Here is a 19,860-nt window from a genome sequence, read left to right on the forward strand (position 1 = left end):
TTACTGAGAATGCTAGAATCATAAATTTATAGAGTTAAAGGAAACTCTTGAAAGTTTTATTCAATGCCACAATATCTTAAATAGCCCCAACATTCCAAATGAAGCGAGCATCACGGTCACAGAGCTCGGTAGACCCTCCCAGACAGTATTATCATATTCCCTTCTCTCTGTCCTAGGCCCTTTCCACCCCACCTTGTCACATTATCACTGAAGGAAAAGCAAAGGGAAGGGATATATATTTGTGTTAAACTCCACAATAATAGAATTATTAAAATTATTTTTAAAATATTTTTAAATCATCCACTCAAAAAATGTCCTTGTTACTTATTTGTGGCTGTTCTTACTGAAATCTGTCCTTTTCCAAGATCCAATGCTTCAGGCTTCCAGTGAGCAGTCAACAGCCCATCAATCACAGCAGGATAAATAGCTGGGACATGCTTCCTGAATCTGGCACTAATGGCAATGGCAAGTGGGAGGAATGCCCTGTTTATATATATAAATCTCCCAAGAGTCTCCTAGAACTCACGTGGGTAAGAATGGAGAGAACCTCAAGTTTTGAGACTTACCTTTAAATCCTCTAGAAAAATGTCTGGACAAGCCCCCAAATTCAGAGAGTTAATGTGTGCTTAGAGGAAGGAGTATGCATATCATAGGATGATTCTCCTCAAAGAGAATCATGAAAGTATAAAGTATAGTTTGATCTCCTCAAAACTCACCTCTTTGAGCCGGCCGAGAAGGTAAAAGGAATGTGGAATCCGAAAGTTTATCCAGTCCAGAATCCATCCTTTCTACTTCAGAGCAATGATCAGGAGCCCACTTGGGCAGAAGATTGGGGACAGTGAATCCTGGGACACACTCTCCTTCATAGAACCAATCACTCTGCTCATCATCTCCTAAAGTAAAGAGATCATTTTCATATGCTGGAATTTTAACATTCTATCAAAAACAAAATGAAAAGATGACTTCTCAGTGTTGGAGGTTTAAGTATACTTTTAAATAAAGTCAAAGTACAATAAATTGTTTTGATCATTCTTCTTGATCCCTATGATGATGAAAACTGGGACATCAAACTAGTTTCACATAAATGTCATAATGTGTTATATTGGAATGCTTTTAATAGTACAAAAATAAAGCTATCATTTACTAAGCCCTTACCACCTACTAGGATCCATGCTAAAAATCTATAAATATGTTATTTCTTCCAAACCTTACACTAACTCCACCTTAAAAATGATGCAACTAAAACCCAAAGATGTCAAGGTTAGGTAGCACATGATGAAGACAGGATTTGAACTCAAAGCCTGACTAACTCCAAAGTCTTTACCACAAAAATAAACCGTCTCTCATGTACCATTCTCAGAGGTATAAAAGAACTTGGAGATCCAAAGCACAGTATTTCTCAATTGAAAATTAGATGTTCCTGAGGGATTTCTTGTTATATTTGCATTCCTCATAATAGGTGAACAAAGAAACCAGGAAAAAACTCACCAGAGACAAATAATATAATCCCAAAGGCTTATTTATATCATTTGTCCAAGGCCATACTCTTCAATAATGACAAAGTCAAACTAGACCCATATAGTCAGATTCTTGATTCAAACTTCTTTCTACTGTCTACAATGATACCATCACAGTTTCCAAAAATTTATTCCTGCCAACAAAAAGTAAAATATACTGCTCACAAAAATTAGGGGACATTTCAAAATGAATATAAAGCTATAAAATATCCCCTAATTTTGGTGAGCAGTGTAGATAACTTTGTCTGCCACAGTCCCCTTTTAAAATAGTAAGGGTGAAGGAAATTATTACAAGAACACCTGACGAGTTCATACGCATTCACTCTCTAATGTATACTGGATCTCAGAGAAGCTGCCCAGGACATGCCAATCACATAAAGTATCAGCTTCACGGGCTAACTCCCAGGATGATGACAGCTCTTAAATCACTGTAGAGATCACTAAAAGGGGAAATGAAAGCTGCATACTGGTACATAACAGCAGGTACTGCTACTAAAGAAATTACCCAAATGTGTTCCCTTAAAAAACCATAACATCAACAGCTGTTTCTCTTAAACACTGGTTCTCAGTCTTTAGTATGCATCAGAAGACAAGGAGGGGTTGTTAAATCACAGACTACTGTGGCCCTGTCCCCAGAGCTTCTGATTCAGGTCTGGGCAGGACCAAAAATTTTAACAAGTTTCCTAGAGATGCTAAGCTGGTTTGGGGACCACAGTTTGAGAACCACGACTCTAAAAGCATCTCATCAAACAACGTACATAGATGAATTAAAAATAGGCATAAGAATGAACAATAATTAGTTTCTCTGTATTTCAATATATTAATTCCTTTCTTATTCATAAGTATTCCTTAGGCCATTTATTTTAAAAAGCATATTTAGGTAGATCATGTTTTTTGATGACAAATGCAAACTATCATGGAATTCTTCGTGGATCTCAAGCATTCACTCAAGATTTTTGATAACATGAAGAAGACTCACTGAACTGGAAGCAACCTTGTGAGATCAACTAGACCCGTAGCCTTCACCCTGGGATCACTAAGCGGCCTGATGCAGAGCTCCTCAAAGGAGTGCTGCAGAGAATAAGGAAAAGGCTCCGTGCTCCTGACGTCCTGCTCCCTTAGGAACTTGCTTTAGAGCCAAAACAATCTGAGGTTTTACAATTTGAGGTTTTTTGGTTCTATGCACAATTCTGTTTGAGGGGAAAAAAGGATAATTTTTCCCCTCAACTGGGCATCCCAATAATTACTTATTAAAAGCTCTCTATATGTCAGGCAATGCGTTACCTGTTGTGGTTGCAGAGAATTAGAAAAGAAAACCCTGTGTTTGAAAAAAATGAATGGAAAAAACACACATCTACAAACAATAATGTAATATGTAAGTGGTAGGAAAGCAGCAAGTTCAGGGAAAGAGAGTACGGGTTCTAGGAGGTGGAGCCTACACTGAGAGTAGCAGTCAGAATCCCCTTAGGAAACACGTGCACATTTAAATAGAGGGACTGAGACTTTAAGGCAGTGACTATTTACAAAGGTGTACTGCAGACAGTATTAAGAGAAAGAAACCAGTAAGGGACGGTGAAGCACCTGGAGCCAGCACAGCGAGGAGTCTTTACCATGACTAGACCTGAAGTAGCAAGTGGAAAGAATGGTCATCAGAGCCCACGGCGAGAACTGTGATTACAGAAGGCTGCCCAACAGGAGCAGCGGCCTTCAGCAGAGGAATGCACCACAGCCGCCAGCAGAGCAACGGAGAGGGAATCAGGGAAAGCTACGCTCCACTGTGAGAGGCTGCACTACTGTTCGCACCTCTCACTTCCTCCCTATAGTAGAATGATACACCCATGCCTTTGCCACAGGGTTCCACAGAGCTATCCCCTTGAGGCAGAGCACACTTCCTACCCCACAGACATTGGGCTTGGTCACATGACTCGCTTAAGGTAGGAGAATGTTTACAAATGTGAGTCAAGCCAAAGCTTTAAACATTCATGCATAGCCTGACCTGTGGTGGTGCAGTAGAAGGAATGTCAACCTGAAATACTGAGGTCGCCAGTTCAGGACCCTGGGCTTGCCTGGTCAAGGCACATATGAGAAGCAACTACTATGAGTTGATGTTTCCCTCTCTTCTCTTCCCCCACTTCTAAAATCAATAAGTAAAATCTCTAAAAAAATTAAGTATTCATGCATGGTCTGGCTTAGTCACTTGGCAGTCATGTCCTCCATCATGAGAAGTCCATGAGACATACCGACATTGTTCTCTAGCCTAGTATGCAGAGAAGACACACGGAGAGTAGATACAAGCATAGCCTGAAGCCTATAGACCAGCTCAGCCAGATCAATGGAACCTCAGCTAACCTCCAGCCCCATAGTAAGAAATAAATATGAAAAACCACTGAAATTTTGGGGTTGTTAAAAAGTATTATAATAAAAATATGTCTGTTATACCAATCTCATTCACCTCCCTCTCTCCATTCTTCTCATGCCTCCTATTGGCCAAACTCATGAGTGCAAGAAAACCCACTGATATGGTTCATAAATTGCCCTGAGAGGCAAAAAAAGAACAATGTCTTGGTGAATTACCAGCTATTCAAGGAAAAATGAGGATGAGATTTCAAGCCGAGACCAGTATAAACAAAGACATGGAAGCAGGAAATGACATAGCTTTGTGCTGAGAGCTCTGAGCATCTAAAATACCAGCAGAATATGTAAGTTGAGAAAGACACAAAAATAAAGCTGGAGCTATAGAATATTTCACAATCATGGCCCTGACTGGTTGGCTCAGCAGTAGAGCATTGGCCCAATGTGTGGAAGTCCCAGGTTCAATTTCCAGTCAGAGCACACAGGAGAAGTGACCATCTGCTTCTCTACCTTTCCTCCTCCCCTTCTTTCACTCTCTCTCTCTCCCTCTCCCACAGCCATGGCTTGAATGATTCAAGCAAGTTGGCCCTGGGTACTGAGGATGGCTCTATGGCCTTGCCTCAAGCACTAAAATAGCTCGGTTGCCCAAGCAACAGAGCAGTGGCCCCAAATGGGCAAAGCATCGCCCCGTAGGGCGCTTGCCGGGAGGATCCTGGTTGGGGTACATGTGGGAGTTTGTCTGTCTGCCTCCCTGACCCTCACTTCATAAAAAAAAAAGAAGGAAAGAAAAAAGAATATTCCACAATCTTCCATGATAAACCAAATATTTCTTATCAGTAGAAAGGTTTACCAAAGGCCCAAAACTTACTCTGTTGTAATACTTTCTTCAACTCTGTATAATTATGCATCATAGCCTTTAAGAGGTGCATAATAATATTTCATAGCATTGCAGTAAAAGCAAAGAAAAGAAGCAAATATTACTAATTCTCAACAGTACGTGCACCAGCTTACTCATGGAAATATAACCAGACTCCTGGTATAAGATAAAACAATCAAGGCGAGGAAACATATACATACAACCTCGAACAGCACCTAGCTCCCTCAGAATCAGAAAGGAATAGAAAAGTCCTCACGACTTCCACACAGTAGGAAGCTTACCAACTCTATCTATGCCCACAACTCTGAGGCATGGGTGAGATACAACCCCCTCCATGGTCTCTCTCCCAAATCAGGACTTGGACCCTGATTCTCAGTCCCAGGATCCCTTTAGTTACAGGGAGCCAATCTGTATCAACCAAGACATGTAGCCACCTTGCCTCTGTCCTTCAATCACTTAAAAGGATTTCAGAGCTAGAAGAGACTTTAAAGATCTACAAATCTTATTTAGAGTAAGAAAAGTAGTCCAAAGGAACTATATAAAATCCTTACTGGTACACAATTAGTGTGGCCCTAAGCTAGTGTACTGGACAATAGCAAAGTTTCAAATTACAGTTTAGGTATAAAAATAAAAAACTGATAATCAACATACACCAGCCTTATTCACAGTGTTCTATGCTAAACTTGAGAAGTTTTAACTTTAGAAAAAAGATGTTTCCTATAATATATTCATCCAGAACACTGTGATCATTTATAAATAAGGTTTCAAAATAAATTTTCCCTACATGAAAATAAGAATATCTTAACATCCAAAAAAGCAAGTTAATAATACATGAAAATACTTTTTGGTTCTAATAAAATGCTTATTCCCAAAGTCCCATCCTTGATACCATAACCCCCCTGGCTCAATGATTCTCAAAGTCTGAACTATCTGCATAAAAATCACCATAGGTGCTTGTGAAAAATGCAGATTCCAAGGGCCAACTTTAGATCTATTTGATTTCTAGGAGTTCAGAAACTTGCAGTTTGAACAGTTTCCCAAGTGGCTCTTGTACGTCCTAAAGTTTGAGAACCACTGCTACAGACAACCTTCATATTCTCAGTGACTCAGTCCCATAACCATATGTGATCCCATGCTCAACCTGGGATCAAGATTACCTTGCCGTCCTTCATCGTTGGTAAAGAGCCCCGTGTCACTACTGCTACACACACTGCTGGTCTCACTGAAAAAAAAAAAGTAAAACACAAAGAGAACACATCAGCGCCAAATACAAAACACTGTCCATTCTTCTTTCTCAAATCAAGTTTCCCTAATTTCATTAGCCAATCAGAAATGGAAATGTCATGAGTAAGTCAGAGGGGAAAGTTTATGAAGAACAGAATTCTGCCTGACCAGTGGTGGCACAGAGAATAGAGCATCAACATGGGACACTGAGGACCCAGGTTCAAAACCCCAAGGTGGCTGGCTTGAGCATGGGCTCATCCAGTTTGAGTGTGGGGTTGCTCGCTTGAGCATAGGATCACAGAAATAACCCCATGGTCGCTGTCTTGAAGCCCAAGGTCGCTGAGTTTAAGCCCAGTCACTGGCTTGAGCAAGGGGTCATTGGCTCAACTGGAGCACCCATTAAGGTGAAGGCATATATGAGAAGCAATCAACTATGAGTTGATGCTTCTTACCTCTCTCCCTGTCTGTCTCTGCCTCTCTCTCATGCACACGTGCACACACACACACACACAAACACAAAAACAGATTCTAAAACTTTTATTTATATTTCAAAGTACTTAAAAAATATCTAAAGTCACTGTTAGTTTACCATTAGAAAGTTATTTATTAAAGTTCATAAAAAATGATCTCAACTTGTTTTGGTATATTAAATAATATAAATTTTAAAATTACCAACTAATTTTATTTTTAAATGTTATCAACTATCAGTTTTAAATGAAGTATACAACTTTAGCATCTCTCTCTCAAGTTGTTCTCTCCCATTTACAAAGCAGCAAACAAAAATTCACAAACGGGAAAAAATCAGTATGACAAAAGCTGTATTGTATATATTTAAAGTCTTCCTACATATCAAGCATATAAACCTAATTTTCAAAAAAGAAGATATAAAAATATAAAAACAAACTCTGTTTGAACTCACTGAAATAAACCTTGGCCCCACAGAACTCCAGCGAGTAAGTTCCATTTTCTGAGCTATGGCTAACAACTGACTCTGCCTCTTCTGAGGCTCAATTTCTGTCACCTGACCATCAAATTAGATTTATCTGGCTCAAGAAAAAGTGCTCTATTCTTTATAATATTAGCTGTTTCCTAGAATGGAAGCATTTTCTTCCAAGGTGGTTAATATTTTTCACCTGCTCTAGAAGATGGAAGACCGAAGTAAGGAAAAAGCATTCTCACCATGCTGCCTAAGGCTTGGCAAAGTCCCAGCCCACATTTCTGGATCAAAAACCTGAAAATATTTTGTATTGTAATATTTCCAAATATCTTGCCAACACTAAATCCTAAAAGTGTTGGTTAAATTAAGTAGCAATGCTCTCTTTGCTTAAGCTGGTCTCTGAACAACAGTTCTAAGAGATTTGTTGCAACAAGAGCCAATAAAACATATCCAGTTTCTTTAAAGGTTCTTTCATTTTCTTTTTTTCTGTACTTTTAAGTGGGAACATAAGTTGTCGTTGTAAGAAATGTTTCATAAAACTATACCACTGGATTCTAATGGACTTTGCATCTTCAAAGAGCTCTGCAGTTCAATCCAGAAGGCATGCTCAAAGACTACTGCATTCTTCCTACTTCTGAGTTCAAAGAACTGTGCCTGCTAAACTTAATGGTTCTGTTTTGTATTTTTAGCAAATCCCTAAGAATATTACTGGTCTAATCCATCGAGTCTTAACTATACATCATCTCATATTACTACTTTATTATCCTCATCTCACCTTGAAGATAAAGCAAATTTTATATTTTTAATACCTCTTGATATGAAGGAGGGCTTAAACACATTAGGCTGTGGGACAGATCTTCTACTCCACCACCTGTTATACTCTTTATTAGCTAGCAGTATCACTAACTTAGATTAAGTGGTCAGCAAACAACCAGTCACCTGTTTTTTAGTTTTAAATCCCTGGTGGCAGGGTGTCCAAAAAAAGAATATTTTGTGACATGTGGAAATGACACAAAATCTCTATTTTAGTATCCATAAACAAAGTTTTACTGGACTACAGCCACACTCACTCATATCGCCTATGTCTTCTTTCACACCACTAATGCAAAGTTGAGTACTTGCAACAGAACTCACTGATCACAACACCCTAAAATAGTTACTATCTGGCTCTTTACAGATGTTTCCTGCTTTACATGTATTGCACATTTTACTCTGCAATGTCTATAGTCCCCTCTGTTTGAATATTTCCAATTAAAACCACTGTTTTATTACATATTTTCCCCATTCATTTCCAGCCACTGGTAAGCACAAGATACAGCATTCCCTTGATCCTTTTTCACATGGATTCCATTCTCTCCTCATATTCTAAATAAAGGGGGCAAACTCAAAGAAATCTGCTGGATTAAGAGAGTTGTTGCTAACCTAAAAGCTTCCTGTCACTATGTTTTCTATTTTTCTTAACAGTATTTAAGGAGACTCACTGTTCTTGAAAGAGCTTGGACTAATCTCTTCTATAAATTTCTATATATACATATATATATATATATAGTTAATTAGAATAATGATAATGTCACAGAACTATCACCAGGATTTTAAGATTATGATCGAGATATGTATTTTCTTCATCGAGAAAATGATTTATGCTTTACAGAACATTTATTACATAAAAGTATCATCATTCTACCAGTATCTGGAAATGACTATGTCATCTGATAACACCTGCTAATTCTATTTATTCCCTCAGAAGAAACTGCATTGTAGAAATCTAATGATATATAAGAAATTGTTAGCATAATTTACCGAAAAGGCAAATAACAGGAACTTCACGGCATGTTTGCAAAGAAACACTATGACATAGCATGAAAATGTAGTGCTAGCTATAATGTAGAACCAGGTATTTCCCCTTCCGAGTTACAGGCCAAAGTTTTCCAGTCCTGCAGCCTTTCTTCATTTCTAGCTCAGAGATTATGATTTTAAAACAAAGTCATGTCCAAAAAGGACATATAGATGGCCAATAGACATACAAAAAGATGTCAGTAATCATCAGAGAAATGCAAATTAAAACCACAATGAGACATCACACCTGTCAGAGTGGCTACCATCAATAAATCAACACACAAGTATTGGAAAGGATGTAGAGAAAAGAGAACCCTTGTGCACAATTGTCGGAAATGCAAATTTGTGCAGCACTATGAAAAAACAGTATGGAGGTTCCTTAAAATATTAAAATTGGAACTACCTTATGACCCAGCAATTCCACTTCTGGGTATGTATCCAAAGAAATCCAAAACACTAATTCGAAAGAATACATGCACCCTTATGTTCATTGCAGTGTTATTTACAATAGCCAAGACATGGAAGCGACCCAAGTGCCCATCAGTAGACTAGTGGATAAAAAAGCTGTAGTGCATGTATACAATGAGGTATTACTCAGCCATAAAAAAGAATGGTATCTTACCATTTGGGATGGCATGGACAGACTTAGAGGGTATTATGCTAAGTGAATTACATCAAAGAAAGACAAATACCATATGATTTCACTTACATGTGGAATCTAAACTACAATATAAATGAACAAACAAAACAGAAACAGACTCATAGATACAAAGACAGGTTGATGGTTGCCAGAGGGGAGGGGAGTCGGTGGACTGGGTGAGAAAGGTGAAGGGACTGAGAAGTACAGATTGATAGTTACAAAATAGCAATGGGGATGTAAAGTACAGCACAGGAAATGTAGTCCATAATATTGTAATAACTAGGTCTGATGCCAGGTGGGTACTGGAAATATCAGGGGGAACACACTTTGTAAAGTACATTATTGTCTAACCACTATGCAGTACACCTTAAACATAAAATAATATTGAATGTAAGCTGTAATTGAAAAAATAAAATCGCATTAGTAAGATTTTGGCAATGATTTAATCACCTATAAAATGTTAATTTAGCTAATTAAACAACATTTAATATTGTTAAAAATAAGCTGCTATCTTTCGATAAAGATGATTTTCTTTTAGCACCTTTCTAGATCACAATATCAAAAAGTTAAAAGAGTTTGACCAGGAGGTGGTGCAGTGGATAGAGTATCGGACTGGGATGTGGAGGACCCAGGTTTGAGACCCTGAGGTCACCAGCTTGAGCACGGGCTCATCTGGTTTGAGCAAAAGCTCACCAGCTTGGACCCAAGGTCGCTGGCTCAAGCAAGGGGTCACTCAGTCTGCTGAGGGCCCGTGGTCAAGGCACATATGAGAAAGCAATCAATGAACAACTAAGGTGTCGCAACGAAAAACTGATGATTGATGCTTCTCATCTCTCTCCGTTCCTGTCTGTCTGCCCCATCTATCCCTCTCTCTGACTCTCTCTCTGTCCCTGTAAAAAAAAAAACAAAAGTTAAAAGATGTCAGGCCTCTATATATTTTTCCTATTCCAAAACCTTTAAACTTGTTTATTACTTTTTTGTGCTCTGTGACTTTTTACTAGGCAAGGAAAAAAAACTGTTCATCGTTTTTGAAAGAAAAAAATGTGATTATACTTCTAATATCCACTCCATCTGTGGTCACTCTGAAGCTTAATCAGGAAGACAGACACTCAACCTTTATTAATCTTTAGAAAAACTATCAAGACAAAGTCCACAAAGCTAGCAGGTAATGAAACCTTGTCTTTTCCTAAAATGGCAGCAATTCCTTGAGGCATCAACGCCTCCTGACTTTGATTTGGGAGCTGTTCTGTACTCCCTATTTTTACTTGATTCTAATACATAAAGTTTTCATACAAAAATCTTCCTCTAATATTTCTAAAACATTTCAGAGCAGAAAAGTATCAATACTACAAACAATTTAAACATCATTCAAACAAATTCAATCCCAGACTGAACCAATGAAAAGTCTCTAACAGGAACAGAAGAAAGGATCCCCCCCACCACCATTTCTCCTAAACTTCTACTCATTCATGCAGTAAGCGTTTCCTATTTACCGTATACCAGCACTGAAACTAAAAAAGAAAGATATCAATCACAATTTAAATACATGCATTTTATTAAAAACTCAGTCTAGACTATGGGAGAAGTTGTGAAAAGGCAGAGAAAAATGCTTTCCAGGTGGTGCAAGCCTAGAATTTAGTCTTACAATGCTGAAGAAATCATCCCATTTTAAAAGCCAGAAAATGTCTCAAAAATATTCCTATGTGACTAAAAATAGTAATATCACACTGCTCTATAATGGTTTTCACTAAAATAATGTTCGCACACTTAAATCAATAGCATAGGCATCATCTTAAAAAAGACAAAACTAAACCATGGATTTCAGACTGCCAATTGTATTTCCTAATAATTACAATATTGTGGGAACAGTAACTGAATCACATTCAACTGAAATAACATAAGTAAGTGGAAAGAAAGTCAACCTAACCAGAGGCTTTCCTCTCCCTGTATTTTATTATGAAGACTCTCAAACATACAAAAAAAAGTGGAAAGACGTTGGTTACCATCAACCTCCATCACCTAGATATTGCAATTAACATCTTGCCTCTTTTTTTTTTGTTTATCATGTATCTTCCCATCTAACCTTCCCACCTCGGTATCTTGATAATTTAAGGAATCTCGATAGACTATGATTAGGTATGGCAATCCATTTTCAAATAAGTAAATTATCACAGAAATTGAGCCTAATGAAATTATTGATACCTATTGTCCACTTATAATTCCAGGGCAAACACTGTTAACTAAATAGTGTAAACATTGGCACTAACTTTAAAATGCTTTCATTTCAACTGCTTTTAGTTTCAAGTAGTAAAATAAACTGGTTGCCCTTTTGAGGAACCATTAAAAGGGATTGTTTTCACTCTGGTCAGTTGGCTCAGTGGTAGTGTCGGCTTAGTGAGTGATGTCCCAGGTTCGATTCCTGGTCAGGGCACACAGGAGAAGCTCCCATCTGCCTCTCTACTCCTCCCGCTCCCCTTCCCTCTTCCCCTCCTGAAGCCATGGCTTGGTTGAAGTAAGTTGGCCCTGGGTTCTTCTGAGGATGGCTCCATGGCCTTACCTCAGGCGCTAAAATAGCTCAGCTGCTGAGCAACAGCCCAAGATGGGCAAAGCATTGCCCCATAGGGGGCTTGGCAGGCGGATCCTGGTTGGGGCACATGTGGAAGTCTGTCACTCTGCATTCACACTTCTCACTTAAAGAAAAAAAAACCTGGAGGGGAACACAAAGCAGCGGGGGGAGGGGGGTTGATGACCTACTAGCACCTACTGGGTCAAGGCCAGGGATGCTGCTAAACATCCTACAATAATGCTCAAGAGCAGCCCTCATGACAGAATTATCTGGCCCAAAAACATCCATCGTGACAAAGCTAAGAACTCTCATCTACAGTAATGGACACAGTGGATGGAGGGAGAGGTGTCATGTTTAGGGAGCCTGTGCACTTTGCTGGATACAGCCAGCCTTCGGGGCAGAGATGTCACTCCCCTGTTAGGGCTGGGCCAGAGCTTCAATCTGAAACCCCAGATCCCAGGAACACTGAAGGCAGCTGGATCTTCTGGCAAACTGGTGGAACTGTATTCCTCAAGAATTGAACAGATCCCTATTCTCTGCCTAGCCCAGGCAGAGAAAGATCCTACAGCCATGGAAGAGAGATCCAGGCAAGAAAGGAAATAACCTTGCTCATCTCAATGTCCCCAAAGACTAGCATAGCACCTGGCACATAACAGGCATTCAGTAAATGTTACATAAATGGAATAAACTCATTCAAATCTGTTTGCTTCCCTTTAAATGGCCTTTGTGGCTTGTCCCTTTACCTTTCTAATCCTGTTTCCTCGTACACAAAATGTGGATGGACTGCTCTGAGAATGTGATAATAGGAGGCATGTGAACCTACTTTGTGAACACTAGACCAATATACAAAGGCAAAGAATAAAATATTAGGAAGCTACTTCTAGGATACTAATCCTTGTATATGCCTAAATATTATTTTAGAAGCTAACAGTAGTAATTTCCTCACTGAGATTCTTATTAAAATAGCAATCAAAATTCTATGGGACTCTCTCAATTATACCTCAAATAAAAAAATTACATGGGCCCTGGCCGGTTGGCTCAGCGGTAGAGCGTCGGCCTAGCGTGTGGAGGACCCGGGTTCGATTCCCGGCCAGGGCACACAGGAGAAGCGCCCATTTGCTTCTCCACCCCTCCGCCGCGCTTTCCTCTCTGTCTCTCTCTTCCCCTCCCGCAGCCAAGGCTCCATTGGAGCAGAGATGGCCCGGGCGCTGGGGATGGCTCTGTGGCCTCTGCCTCAGGCGCTAGAGTGGCTCTGGTCGCAACATGGCGACGCCCAGGATGGGCAGAGCATCGCCCCCTGGTGGGCAGAGCGTCGCCCCTGGTGGGCGTGCCGGGTGGATCCCGGTCGGGCGCATGCGGGAGTCTGTCTGACTGTCTCTCCCAGTTTCCAGCTTCAGAAAAGTGAAAAAAAAAAAAAAAAGAAAAAAAAAAAAAAATTACATGGATCTCAAATCTATTTTCATTTTAATAGAAAAATAAAATGTAGCCTAGGAAATCTAGTACTTTTCCTGCACTGGGTTTCATCCAAGAGAGAGAGAAAGACACTGCTCTCTCAACAGATATCTAAACTCCAAGTGTCTCAAGAAAGGGGTTGGTACTTGAATTGAGTTTATTAGGGAAATTATTAATATAGAAGGCTACTATTAATTATTGGTACCAGTAATATCATTTATTGAGTTCTACCACAGGCCAGGCAAAGTACTAAGTGCCTTATATTCATTATTACATTGCCTCTACCCCAAAACTCTATGAGGTAACTATGTCAACCTTATAATACAGATAAAGGAATAAGGCTTAGCATGTTAAACACCTGCCCAACAGTACACAGTGAATAAGCATCAGAAACAGGGCGGAGTAGCTCCACAGTCCATGCACCTGCCGAATGGCCGCTAAAACATAGCTGGTGTGCAGAGATTCACCTCACTTAATATATGTCAATACTCCTGAGGTTCTTTTGAATTTCAACACTTCTCATTTTCAATCCCTAAAAATGCAAACTGATTAACTGAACTAAAGACAAAGTGTTCCCTTGCTTTTCGCTACTTAAAACAGACACAGCTGAAATTCTAGCTGTGTTTTCAGCTAAAAACGTATCATATGTGCTGAACACAAAGAAAACTAATTATAAACTCACAATGGAAAAAAGCTCTCCTCCTCATGACATATATTGAATTAAAAAAAATAAACTTCTGCCCTGGCTGGATGCTCGGTTAGTTAGAGTGTCATCCTGAAGCACAGAGGTTGCCTGTTCGATCCCCGGTCAGGGCACATACATGAACAGATCGATGTTCCTGTCTCTGTCTCTCTCTCTCCCTCCTTTTCTAAAACCAATAAAGTAAACATTTAAATAAGTAAATATTCATCTTCAGTATACTCACTTAAAACATACTTTTGGGGATCTATACCTATTTGCCCTTACAGTTCCTGAATGTCCTTCTTTTGAAATCAAAATTAAAAAGCTTCTCGTAATAAGTTCTGGGAAAATATTAGTCTGAAATATTACTAAATTTAGCTTCACACTAAGAGAAAAAATTCAGAAGACGAGTAGCCATCTCTAGTAACCAAACTTCCAGATGATTCGCTTCTTGGTATTTCACGCCCTGGTTGTCTGTGTAACCAGTAACATGGCAGAGAATTCACTTCTGAGAATAGTTTTAATAAGACTGTGGCTTCCATCTTGGGCACTCTGGAGATTCATTCTCATTCTTTCTCTCTCTCTCTCCCCAATAACAGCCCTGTGGACGGGCCCACCTGGAAAGAAACCAAGGCTCTGGGTCCAACAGCCGGTAAGGAAATGAGGTCTGCCAACAGCCCTGTGAGTGAGCTTGGAAGTGGATCCTTCAGCCCTAGTCAAGCCTTGAGACAACTGCAGTCCCAGCCAACAATCTGACTGCAACAGTATGTGAGACTCTAAACAGAATCCAGCTAAGCTGCTCCCTGACTCCTGACTTTAGGAACCATGAGACTATACATTTGTTATTTAAAGCTGCTATATGTTAGGACAATTTTTCTGTAGCAATAAATAATACAGAATCTTTATGAATTCTTTTTTGAAAAGAATTCCCTACTTTCTTGCCCTCACGATAAGCTCCTAGTTTCAATAAGACAAATCTCTCTGAATTCCCACAATTGGAAGAAAAAAACACAGCTTGTCCTCTGTCGTGAGAGCTAACTAGTTCTTCCAAATTCCTAACTACAGAAGACTGTACATCTAGAGCTGAATGCGAATAGTCTATACCTGTCTCAATTACAATAAGAAGGTATAAAATAAGTTGACCATCTATAATCAAAAGTTGGAATCAAGAAGTTACAACCTGCCTGACCAGGTGGTGGTGCAGGGGATGGAGCGTCGGACTGGGATGCGGAAGGACCCAGGTTCGAGACCCCGAGGTCGCCAGCTTGAGCGCGGGCTCATCTGGCTTGAGCAAAGAGCTCACCAGCTTGGACCCAAGGTCGCTGGCTCCAGCGGGGGGTTACTCGGTCTGCTGAAGGCCCGCGGTCAGGGCACATGTGAGAAAGCAATCAATGAACAACTAAATAGTCGCAACATGCAACGAGAAACTGATGATTGATGCTTCTCATCTCTCTCTGTTCCTGTCTGTCTGTCCCTGTCTATCTCTGCCTCTGTAAAAAAAAAAAAAAAAAAAAAAAAAAAAAAGAAGTTACAACCTGGTTCCTCACTCATTTAAGATTATTAACCAAGTATCTCAATTAAGACATCTATTACATCTAATTTAACTTTTTTTTTAGCTGTTAGGTGTTTTTATTTATTTAATGGAATTTATTGGAGTACCATTGGTTAATAAAATTACACATTTCATAATACATCATCTGTACCCTGTACCGTGCATTCACCACCCCATGCCAAGTCTCCTAAAAGAAATAAGCAGGATTGAGTTTATGGCTTACATTATCATGCTAAAGAAAATTTAGAAGTTTTCATTTTAATTTTTGTATTACATAATGATGTATTTAACAAAGATTTTAAATAGTCTTAGAATTCAGAAAAACAGCAAGAACAAATGGCACTTCTACATCCACTGCCCAAAGACATCTTTGCTCAACTTTTTCTCCGTCTTTTTCCTGGGTCGAGGTGGTACATTTGTAACCATCCACAATCAGACTTCTCAGACTCAAGGTAAACATGGCTAAGATATTCAGAGAAATATCTCACACTGATTGTAAAATTAATACCATAATAAATTTTGAGAATGTATAATGAAGGAGTTTGCTTTTCAGTTTCATTCAGAAGGCACCAAGAAAGCAAGAACCTCTCCAATTTCACCGGTTCATTGCCACAGCCATTGCAATCAGATTTTTGCAGAGATAATGATTTTGCTCAAGACTCTGCTATTGAGCTGGGAGTTGTGCCTTAGAGAAGTCCACCCACCCTTTTAAGACTTACCTTTTCTTAGAGCTAACAGTGACTTATCTTTGGCTAGATGAAATGTCTTTTTCACAGTAAATTCTTAAAGGGCATACACTCTGAGACCTGCATATCTGAGCATGTCTTTGTGCTGCCTTTCCTTATGAAATCTATCTCAGCTATACATGCAATTCAGGGACGAGGGGTGGGAGAGCAACCTCTCCCCCGCTCAAAACTCTCCAGACTAATGTAGCCCCTCGTATTCAGTACTGCAGGGATGAACGCCAGCCTTATTTCTTTCATCCCTTTTAAGATTTTTCATTATACTTGCTCCACCCATACTACCAATGCAGAATGTAAAAATTACCAGGATATATCTAGGTACAGGTCTCTTTTCATTAGTTCTCTCTTTTAATCTTTATATATATATATATTTTTTAAGAAACACTTTTTCTCTTCAGATGTTTTTTTAAATCATTCTTCTAGTCCACCTGACTGGTGGTGGCACAGTGGATAAAGCATCAACCTGGCATGCTGTGGTCGCCGTTTCAAAACCCTGGGCTTGCCCTGTCAAGGCACATACAAGAGGCAACTATAAGTTGATACTTCCTGTTCCTCCTCCCCTTTCTCTCTTTCTCTCTCACTCCTGGAAAAAAAAAAAAAAAAAGAATAAAATCTTTAATAAATAAATAAATATTCTTCCAATGCTTTGGTTTCTTCCTTAGGAATATTTACATCCTCACTGACTAGGCCTCTGTTCTCCAGATCTATCACCTTCTCTCTCTCCTTTTCAGCTCCTCTCTGCATTTTGGGAGGACCTCTGAAGTTTTCCACATCACCAACTCATTGTTCAGCAGAACGAACTGTTCATTTTTTTTTTCCAAAGTGAGATGGGGGAGGGGGCGGGGGCAACAGACAGATTCCCATATGTGCCCAAACAGGATCCACCCAGCACGCCCACCAGGGGGCGATGCTTGGCCTCTATGGGGCGTTGCTCCGCTGCAACCAGAGACATTCTAGCACCTGAGGCAGGGGCCATGGGGCCATCCTCAGCGCCTGGGCCAACTTTGCTCCAATGGAGCCTTGGCTGCGGGAAGGGAAGAGAGAGACAGAGAGGAAGGAGAGGGGGAAGGGTGGAGAGGCAGATGGGCGCTCCTCTTATGTGCCCTGGCCAGAAATCGAACCTGGGACTTCCACACACAGGGTAGACGCTCTACCACTGAGCCAACCAGCCAGGGCCAACTGTCCTTCATTTTAACACTTTAAATTAATTTCAAATTTCCCTACAATTTTTCTCCCATACCACTGAGTTTTCAAATAGACAGTTTTCTGTCCTTAGGATTTACTGCTGCTCCTGCTCCAGAGATTTACCTCCTTGCCTTCTACTGAAGATTTTCTAAAATGCTCTCCTGGTTTCCACTGGCAATCAGTTTCAAGATACGTTCTTTCTCTGAACTTCCAGGATGATGCTATCTTTTCTTCATTCTATAGAACCTGTTTAAAAACCTCCTGTTGAGAACTGGTTGACCTAGAATCTGGTATTTGGCAATAGAAAGGGTATGTAAATTACCTTTAATCTCATCCTGCATTCCCTCAGATATGAGCAATAACATGCTCTGTTCACATCTACAGTTCCCCTCCCGTGGTCGGCAAACTCATTAGTCAACAAAGCCAAATATCAACAGTACAACGATTGAAATTTCTTTTGAGAGTCAAATTTTTTAAACTTAAACTATATAGGTAGGTACATTCCTTATTGAGGTAGCACCCGCACGTGGTATTTTGTGGAAGAGCCACACTCAAGGGGCCAAAGAGCCGCATGTGGCTCGCGAGCTGCAGTTGCAACCACTGCTAATTCACAGTCACTGGCAGGCTTTTATCTCATAAAGCAATGTTGGACAGGGACAGGATCTTCTAGCCCTCACTGTCCGATTCTGACCCCTTTTAGGAGTCTGCAATAAATGAAGGCAAATAAAACTCTACAATTTTCAGAATGCTCTACTAACAGATCTTTTTCCTTCTCTGCCCATACCAACAGAAAACTTTATCTTTGGAGACTGAATTTCCTAGGACTCAATAGCTGTGACTGCCTCCCTCTTACCCTCAAACACAAATATACACACAGAATACACTAAGATTTCCTATTCAAGTGTATTCCAGGAGTGATCACCTCCAAACAGAAACTGAAAAACAATGATTGGGAAGTACAGAATAGAACAACACTATGGTTCAAACTGCAGCTGCTCAATTTTCTGATTGAAATGGACTTTGCATTTCTGAAGCACAGGCTGAGAGCAGAGAAGGCTGCAGGCCTCGGAGCCCACCTTCAGAGCAGGCGCAGGCCCCTGAGGAGGGCTTCCCACTGCACTCTCAGCACAGTTCCATCAGTCTTGCAGTGTGAGGAAATCTTGGCAATAGGCCAACTATAAGTCCTAGTTTCTGGTGATGTGAGTATACAATGTTTTATGCCTTCCTAAGTATTTTAGTGAGCAGCAGAGGCTGCTTATCAGATGCTTTATTACAAAACAAAGTTACCATGATGGAAAGGAGATCGTGACTGAAAAAATTATAGAATCTCAGTGTTGTAGGGACTTCAGTGGTCATTCAGTTCAAACTCTCAACTTTACAACACAGTAAGTGGTCACCAAGCCAAAGCTTGAATCCCTCAAGTAATGATCTAGGACTCATTACCGAGTGAAACAATTCACTTCCTCTTTACAGAGTTCTAAATTTTATGTTATATTTCATACTGAGCCAATACTTAACTCTCTACTTTCTGAGTCCTAGTTCCTTCCTCTGGAGCCACACAGAATAATCCTAGCATTTCTTTCAATAGACAGATCCACAAATCCACCTCCCAAGTTGTCTTTTTCCATTGTTTCTAAGGATGTACTAGCGGAACTTTACCTAAATTTATATAAGCACACTATGCCAGTTATTCAATACTCTTAAGTGTAAGAGTAGCATTTGCAACAATGGTGAATACACTGTTGGCTAGCGTCCCTATTTACAGAATAAAAGACAACATCCTCAACTCAGCACATATATTCTTTTCCACAGCTCCAGTCACCCCTGATTAATGACCTCCACTTGCAAAGGAGGCTACTTACCTTAACCATGAAATAATGAATACTATTGATCCAACAAGCTACTGCTATAGAGTGTTATTGATCACCCAATCTTAGGTTAAAATGGTCCTCGTTTAGCAATTTCACTGTTGCAAACACCTGGAGCAAAGCCTGCTCGTAATTAAAGAGTTTGGGGGAGTTCAAGTGAGAGGTGATAGACAGAGATCTCAGCTTTCTGCCATTTATTCTTGCTTCTGAGCTATTGTTTGTGTCAGAAAGGATATTGATTTTCTATAAAAATAAGAAAACAAGAGGCACCAAGGGGCCGCAGAAGGTCAGCTCGGGCTAGAGAAGGCGGGGGAAGGGTTAGCACTCTATCTCTGTCACTTGCCTTCCAAGAGAAAGGAATATTTTCTTTCCTGTAAGATCAGCCTCTAATACATCACCACAGAAAAGCTTCTGACTGCAACCGCAGGC

At 40.0% G+C, this 19,860-nt stretch overlaps 1 protein-coding gene and 1 non-coding gene across 6 annotated transcripts in view; both read right to left on the reverse strand.

Moving 5' to 3' along the window:
• GPATCH2L (G-patch domain containing 2 like) overlaps nt 1-19,860 on the reverse strand; it is a 58,125-nt gene that overhangs the window by 31,312 nt on the left and 6,953 nt on the right. For all 5 annotated transcript variants that reach the window (XR_010731445.1, XM_066278052.1, XM_066278051.1 and 2 more), the window contains exons 3-4: nt 5,904-5,968; nt 717-893 (exon numbers count right to left, since the gene is read on the reverse strand). Coding sequence is in view for 4 of the 5 variants with exons in the window: in XM_066278052.1 (XP_066134149.1) it covers nt 717-893; nt 5,904-5,968 (242 nt within the window). In the remaining variant the exon portion in view is untranslated. The remainder of the gene's footprint in view (nt 1-716; nt 894-5,903; nt 5,969-19,860) is intronic.
• TRNAT-UGU (transfer RNA threonine (anticodon UGU)) lies at nt 17,479-17,554 on the reverse strand. Its single transcript has one exon. It is a non-coding gene; the product is annotated as a tRNA-Thr (tRNA).

This window comes from Saccopteryx bilineata, chromosome 4, assembly GCF_036850765.1.
Source record: "Saccopteryx bilineata isolate mSacBil1 chromosome 4, mSacBil1_pri_phased_curated, whole genome shotgun sequence".
Classification (NCBI taxonomy): domain Eukaryota; kingdom Metazoa; phylum Chordata; class Mammalia; order Chiroptera; family Emballonuridae; genus Saccopteryx; species Saccopteryx bilineata.